The sequence below is a fragment of the Rhinopithecus bieti genome, unplaced genomic scaffold, assembly GCF_001698545.2.
Source record: "Rhinopithecus bieti isolate Rb0 unplaced genomic scaffold, ASM169854v2 scaffold_61957, whole genome shotgun sequence".
Lineage (NCBI taxonomy): Eukaryota > Metazoa > Chordata > Mammalia > Primates > Cercopithecidae > Rhinopithecus > Rhinopithecus bieti.
The window spans coordinates 702,886-711,292 of NW_016823861.1; the positions used below are offsets into that span (position 1 = coordinate 702,886).

Below are 8,407 nucleotides of genomic sequence, written 5' to 3' on the forward strand. Positions count from 1 at the left end.
ACAATAAAAGCACAGTTTATTAAAACGGAAGTAAAATTAAAATAGCTTTTAAAAAAATTGGTCACAGTTTTGTCATTGGTATATGGAGGTTATTCCAGGGGCCCATCCAAAGCTCTTCATCATCGGACTGTGTGTGGTCACTATGAAATTCCAAAGCCTCCTTGATGTTCTTACTGTCAATCATGGACTCCTGTTCAACTGTGCTTTTCAGCCTGTTCCCTAGTGGCTTCACCGCTGTATTGTCAGTCCCCACAGGGCAAGGGGCAAATGTAACCAGAGTTGGTCTTGCATTCATTTTCTCAGTAGAAAATGGCCCCTTTGATAATGTGTTCAGAGGCACATTCTCCTCATGTGTCACTGCCAACTTGTCTAGTTTCTTAAAGTGCCTTCCCAATCGAACAGGGGAAGCAACTTTTAAGTTGTCCGTGAGGCAGGCACGGCGGGTTCTCACCACAGAACCATTCTGTGCAATATATATATTGCCATTGATATTACTGTGGATACTAGGATGGTGAAGACGGTTTCTCTGACATTCAGGAGCGCTGTCTTCTCCAGTTGAGCTGGTTTCGTACTCTCGATCTACAACTAACTTGATCATTCTTTTCTTGCCCACTGACAAAATAAACAAAATATGTGAGTTACTATCAAATAAATTAAAAGACAACAATAACATTGCCTGTGAAATCCAAAATCATGACATTTAGAAAGCTATCAAAGGTAATTCACTCAAGAGAGATAGAAGGAAGCCAGTCTTTAATAGCATGCATTTCTTTTCACTAATCCTTTATTGGCTTCAGAACTTATTAATGTTTGAAAAATGTATTGTTGAGTTGGAGAGCAGACATTTCAGGAAACACATGTATTCTTTTAGATCAAATTACCGAGCCACATGGAAAAAAATGTATTACTTTTATTTAAGGAGCTGATCCACTATTCGACAGCTGCTATACTATTCAGGAACGTTAAACTGAAAGGAATGAACAGCTTTAGTATATTCTGTTCATATTAACGCTTCTATTCCCAATATTTTAAAAATATTTTTAAACCACATGATTCTAATTTTTCATGTATTCTCTAGTTAGCCAAAACTTTTGTATAATTTAATGCACTTTGTATAATTTAATGCATTTATTTACTTGACTTTATTTATTTACTTGATGTATAATTTAATGCATTTATTTACTTGATGTATCCTGGTTTTCTGGGTTGTCCAATTAAATACACTAACTTAAAAGAAAATATCTTCTCAGTCTACATCATTTACCTAGTAATACACAAAACTGAAAGCTAATTATACTAAACTTTCCTTTTGTAAGCAACTGGACGTTTTCACAAATTCATTTGACTTTCACCAATCAACATGAAAAATAGCAAGAAGCAAGGGTTAAGCAATACTGTGTTTTCTCAAAATAGTATTGCATTTTGGAATATGTGAACTATCAACACATTGTATGCATTGTGATTTTCAGAACTATATTTCAAAATTATAGTTTATTTACCTAGAAAAAATTTATAACTGCTACATTTATTTTAACTCCACTGTAGCTTATAATAACAGAAAATAAGCTGTAATAATTTTTAATTGAAAGATGTTATTTCATTGAACTCTTAATATTTGAAGTTGCAGATACAAACTTATTTGAAGATGTTCATAATTTTTATAATACCTTTGCCAGTTGAAATGTACATATATGCAAAAGTAGACTGTTAAAGGTATAATTTTTTGAAGCTTGTCTTAGTATTTATTTTGAAAGATGATATAAAAACATATATATATAGTGTGTGTGTATATATATATATATATGCCATTCCAATAGACAGAGTGTCACTGATAATACATAATGCCACACTGCATTAACAGAAATCCTACCAGTAAATATTAAATATTGATTAGCTGATTGCATGTGTTCTGATTTACTAATGTAGGAAGGATTAGTCAGTTTTACTCTAATACAGTCTAATATACAAATCGATTTGGACAGCATATATATTCACTTTTCTGGCATGCTTCTGATCATAAGTCATATCAAAATCATGATCAATTTCCTCCCTTTCAAATGTCACTTCGGAGAACACACAGAAGGCACTGCACGCGAGAGCACTCATCACAGCAAAACTCCCACCTACTGTGATCTCTTTTAAAGTGCTGTGTTGTAACCTTCAGAGTTTGCTCCTGGTGACTTCTTTTGGTTTGCATTCTTGCTTCTGTCATACGCTGGCACCTGATAGCCCCATGGACCTCCAGACTGACTTTCGCTACTACTGCTACTACTACCTGATTCTGATTCCTCCTCACTTTCCACACCTCCTTCCACCGTAGCTGATTCTGCACTGCCCTCTTCAGGGACATCTTGAGCTTCAAGGTCTGTACTTTCTTCCACAAGGACGGGTCCATGGTCTTCTTCTTCTGAGTGTTCTTCTTCTTCCACCTTAGGTTCTTTTCGTTCTTCTTGTGGCTCCTCTTTCCTACCCTTGACTTCCTTGACCTCCTCAACAATGGGCCTTCTTCTTGCAAGCACAATGTTTTCCCTTGCTTTTTCTCCTTCTGACTCTGTCGATTCGGATTCTTCTGATTCAGGGGTAGAACTCTCCTCCTCCTCAGAGGGTGTCTCTGACTCAGATTCCTCTTCTGTAGTCTCAGACTCACTGAACTCAGACTCTTCTTCACTGTATTCAGTATAGTCACTGGAGGATTCCTCCTCTGATTCTACAGTGCTTTCTGTTGCTTCCTCTTGGTCCAGAGTGAGTTTCAAATAATCTTTATCGTCTTCCTCAAGGCGTCTCTGCCACTCTTCACCCTCAAGTTCAACGATTCCTCTTTTATCAGCTAATCCTCTAACTTTCTTAAAAATCATGGGAAATATCCTGGCTCTCTTCCATGTTGTGTATGTAGGTTCAGCTGCTGGTGGTTTTTCGATAGTTACAACTACTTCTTCCTCCTCACTAGGCTCTCTAATTTCAACTTTTGTTTTTTTAATTTTCTTTGGCTCTTCCTGAAAATTGTGAAAATGCAATTGAAGTGTCAGCTTGGAGATAGCTATGATATGACTTTGTCCCACGTAAGTTACGCAGGAATGAATCTGTGGGTGATAGCTTCATGCATGTTATATAACTGGCTTAAGAAAACAATCACAAAAATTTCTACTGCATATAGACAGAAGGTGATTAAGAGAAAGTAAATTATTTTATATTAGTTTATACTTTACAATACCCAAATATATTAATTTCCTTCTTGTTACTCAAAGTTTATTTTTCATCTTAGATCAAACAAAAAAGAAAGAATTATTGCCTCTTCCTTCTTCTGTCACTAGACTTTGGTTAATAGCTTTCTATATTCCCTTGAACTAAATTTTCAATAATCATGAAAATATGGTGATTTATCTTATTTTGTGATAAATCTATTTTATGAAATTTTACACATGTTAAAGCCACAGTGACATTTATTTTTTGTTACTGTTGCTTTTGTATACATTTGCCAAGTAAATAGTGAAGACAAAGTATAAGAATTTTATAGAAATGAGTCATGCTAATTTAAACATAAATTACATCATTCCTTGAAAATTATTAGTGGAAATAATTTACTTTTCTCTGATAATTGAAAAGTGGGGAGTATATTTTTTCTTGACTTTTAGTTTGCTAGATAATGTGAGAACAAAAATAACCTTTGTATTGCAGAACTTTAAAATATATTTGATTATAATATCTTTATGGAGCATGATTTAGAATTTTAGGAAACATGCTTTTTATTGTGGCCTTTCCAAATGTTGAACACTTTCACAAGGACATAAATTAAATTATCAAGAATTAATTTTCCTCCAAAGACAAGGCAATGAAATGGTCAGCATTGTTAAATTTCTATGGAAAATATGTGCTAAACGAAAGGAATTTCTAAAAGTTGAAATGTTCTATAGCTGCTAGTCATGTAGGGTTAAACAATATTTTTCTTGGATTATCTTACATAATAAAATTATAGTAATTACCTCTTCCTCCTCATATTCTTCCTCAGCTTCACCAACCACCTCACCATATTCCTCTTGTCCAGCTGGTGGTAACAATCGACGGCGACTCCCATATTGAGGCATTTCATACCTGAAATATAAACTTACAGCTTGAAACAGTTTGTCATGTGATTTCTGTAGAATCTACCATGAGTGATCTGTTTCCTTCTTTCTCTTCCACCATTCAATAGACAGATATTTACACAGCACCTATCAGGCTCCCTGTAAACTAGTTACAAAACTATAGAGTAAGAACTGCTACCTGATGACCAGTGATTTTTGCCATAATGGTACCCTGGAATAGCAATAAAGACAGTTGAGTTATTTCAGATACTTGTTTTTGGAGAAACTAAAACGAGGAAAAAGCCATATTGTGGCTTAACTAGCTGAACAATCCAGAACACAAAATTGATACTTTGGAAAAGTGTAATGGCTCATTCACAACACAAAATCTGTACCTTGGTAGCAAAAAGTTGCTTCAAACATGGTCTGTAATGGTCTTCACAATTTTCTACAGTATTTTTTTTTTTGAAAGCAGCTCATTTATATGTGTATAAGTGACTTTTGAGACACTTATCAGTAAATTCTAAGGTAAGTTTTCTGCTTCCCAACTGCTCTTGGGCAAACCTTTAAATTGATCAGATAAAACATTAACATCTCATACGAAAGAAATGGTGAATTTAGGAATTGAGCAAATATGCTTGATATCTATTTCCCATATAAATAATTTTGAATAATTTTATCACATTTCTAGAATTGCAATCAATGTCAATGTAAAATATCAATATGGAACTCAATATAGAAAAATGGTTAAAACTTGGTTAAAATTAAAGCTTGATATACTATTCATTTTCAGATATTATACTAGCGAGATTGACATGACATTACAAACAAATTATAGTAACAATAATCATTTAATAGTTTCCTATTAATAAAATATTAAAATAAGAATCTGAATTAAAAAATCTGAAGATGTACCCATGCTCATAACTGTAATAATCTTGTCCATATTCCTGGCCAGGATCAATTCCAGACTCCATGGATAATTCCTATTGTTCAAAAAGAAAAATTGCATTTGAAAACAAATTCTTATCACGTTTCAGCTCAAAGTCAGATTTCCACACCTAGAATTCGATGATTCTCAAAACATTCCTGCCAAAATAACGTTAAATACAAGCGTCAGTTAAAGCAATTAAAATAACTCTATTTAAAAGTGTTAGTCAAACCTATTCATTTTTTTTTTTTTTTTCTGGCTGTAACTATTTGATACAAAATAAGGTTATATAATTTGACCTGAAGGGGAAAAGTAGATTTTCCGAATGGCAAGTCTGTTAAAGCTTGCAGATGAGCATTTTCATTTGTTGTTGAATGTGTTTTAAAATTATCAATAGACAGTTAATATTTAACTCAATTTTAAGTTAAATTATTATGTGGTGTTGGCCTTAAGAAAAATTATAACACTATCTACAGCATTGTTTTCATCTCCCCACTAACAGTTTCCTCGTACCCAGTATTCTTCTATTCTTTAAAACTGTTCTGATAAAATCATCTGATAACAAGAAGTTAATGTGTAATGCTTCCCAAGGATGTTTATACTTTAAAACATACTGCTAACTCTAAATTTAAGGGTTTTTTTGGGTTTTGTTTTGTTTAGTTTTTTTTTGAGATGGAGTCTTGCTTTGTCGCCCAGGCTGGAGAGCAGTGACGCTATCTCGGCTCACTGCAAGCTCCGCCTCCCGGGTTCCCGCCATTCTCCTGCCTCAGCCTCCTGAGTAGCTGGGACTACAGGCGCCCACCACCACGCGTGGCTAATTTTTTGTGTTTTTAGTAGAGACAGGGTTTCACGGTGTTAGCCAGGATGGTCTCCATCCTGACGTCGTGATCAGCCCCACCTTGGCCTCCCAAAGTGCTGGGATTACAGGCGTGAGCTAATGCGCCCGGCCTCTAAATTTAAGGCTTTTAAAGGAAAAAAAGAATTTGTTAGAATAGAGGCACTTTTAATATTTCTAGTTCTAAATTCTAAACATACAGATTTTTGTCAACCTCTACTCTTAGAGAAAGATGTTTTTCTTGAGACATACATGTGAAGACAGTTTCTGATAACTATCAAATATAATTTCTCTACATTTCCCTTTTCAATTCTAGTTTAACATGTTAAGCAGGTTAAATGGCAAAGGTTAACCAAATTTATTTTGCAGTGGAATAAGTGAAGAGAGGGAAAAGGATAGGTACTCACAGGAAAATAGATTGGTACATATTTATATCATCTATTATTTATAAAAATTTAATTTTGTTGATACAGGAATAGTAATGAGTCAGGAAAAAAATGCTCTCCTCTGAGGGCACAAATATGTCATTTACAAAGTGTGGAAATTTGCAGCCTGCATGATCGATACGGACAAGGATCCTCAGTTGTGCTTGGTGTGGCCAACATCATTTTTAAAAATTGAATTCATTACTGTTACAGTGCTAATCAGAAAATGACATCAAAAATGTGGATGTTGGTTTCTCTTGAAAATAAAAGATGGAAACACTAGGATCATAGTTTTACATTCCAAGAATCTAGTTGACCAGATTAATTTTTACAGTAAGCATGTTCTCTCCTGTTTAAGACAGTATCCCCAACATTTTTCTACATTTACACCTTAGTCATTATGAAATCTGCCATCTGCTATTGCTTTGTGTCTAATAAACTCCATTCACTTACATTACTACCCTAGATCCTGTAGGTATTTACGTTTGCATTACATCTTACAATTTTGCAGTTTACAAATACTTTGTGAACCTACTCTAAAGGAATCCAAGTTTGATGTTAAAACTAGTATAGTTTATTCACCAGAATGACTAATATTTAGAAAAACCCACGATGAACAATACTATGTATTTGCAGGGACACAGAACAACTAAAACTCTCATCTACGTCTCGAGAGATTACTAATTGGTAAAACTTTTTAGAATACGTTTGGCAATAGTACTAAATTAAATATAATCATTTCTTCTTTCGCAGAACTTAAATTTATAGTTAAATACCCAACAGAAACATGTACATTTGTGAGAAAACACATTATTCATAACAGTCCCAAACTGGAAACAATGCAAAAGTCCATGAGAAAAACACGCTACTACATCACACAACAACATAAATGATTCTCCCAAACAGAATTGTTGAGCAATATAGGTCAAGTACCAATGAAATATATTGTATCATTCTATTTATGTAAATTTCAAGAACAGACTAAAGAATATGTTACAGGCCAGGTCAGTGGTAGGGGAAGAAAAACTGATTAGGTGTTGACATACAGGAGCTTGAAGGGTATGTGCACTCTGTAAAAATTCATCTAGTTATATAGTATGCTTTATACTTTTTTATGGGCATAGGTTTTATTTCAACAAAAATGTGTTTATTATAGGAAGATTTATTATAGTGAAGGAATGAGGTTAAAAAAGACCTGGAAGAAACTGGGACGAAGTTAAAGTCTAGATTTAAGTTATTTCAAATTAAGTACTTTGTAAAAACATGTTTCCTATAGGAAAGCTAAGAATTTCAAGGTATGTAAAACCCAGTGTAATGATACTGGTTTAAAAGAAGGAAATATGTCTCAGAACTAATATTTTCAAACTGCTTGACCAATGAATGTGTAATTAAATACATACGGATACTGAGAAAATAACTTCTAACAGTTTTGAAGTAGACTTTTAACAACATTAAGAAATAGTAGGAAAGACAAAATAAAAATTTCAAGTAAATATTTATGGAGAAATAATGCAACTAAGTGGATTTTGGATTTTAGAAGTCAGCATCAAAGAATTTTCTTTACATAAATACTTTTTTTTCCTAAAGGGAAAATAACACTCAGCTCTTGCTAGCTACAATGCATATGACATCAATTGCATTAAAAATGTAATAAGAAGGACAGAAGGGATGGGGATAGGAACCCAGGAAACTCAGCAAGACAGCCCTTGATTGAGTCACTCTGTATTTCTGAGTTGAGTAAAAAGGGATAGGAACTAGCAGAAGGAAATAATCTAAAAGGTACCTCTTGGATGCTTTCACCACCCATGAATGAATAGAGCATCAGTCCTTCCAAAAAAAAAAAAAAAAAAAAAAAAATTGAGGAAGGAGCCTGGGTGCGGTGGCTCACTCCTGTAATCCCAGCACTTTGGGAGGCCGAGGTGGGCAGATAAAGAGGTCAAGAAATTGAGAACATCCTGGCCAACATAGTGAAACCCTGTTTCTACCAAAAATACAAAAATTAGCTAGGCATGGTGACGTGTGCCTGTAATCCCAGCTACTAGGGAGGCTGAGGCAGGAGAATCGCTTGAACCCAGGAGGTAGAGGTTGCAGTGAGCTGAGATTATGCCACCGCACTGCAGCCTGGTGAGAGAACAAGACTCTGTCTCAAAAAAAA

At 34.4% G+C, this 8,407-nt stretch overlaps 1 protein-coding gene across 1 annotated transcript in view; it reads right to left on the minus strand.

Moving 5' to 3' along the window:
- Nucleotides 1-2,138: 2,138 nt before the first annotated feature.
- Nucleotides 2,139-8,407, minus strand: part of PCDH15 (protocadherin related 15) — a 591,153-nt gene continuing 584,884 nt past the window's right edge. Inside the window, exons 32-33 of the mRNA XM_017861934.1 lie at nt 3,981-4,089; nt 2,139-2,993 (exon numbers count right to left, since the gene is read on the minus strand). Of these exons, the coding sequence (XP_017717423.1) occupies nt 2,139-2,993; nt 3,981-4,089 (964 nt within the window). The remainder of the gene's footprint in view (nt 2,994-3,980; nt 4,090-8,407) is intronic.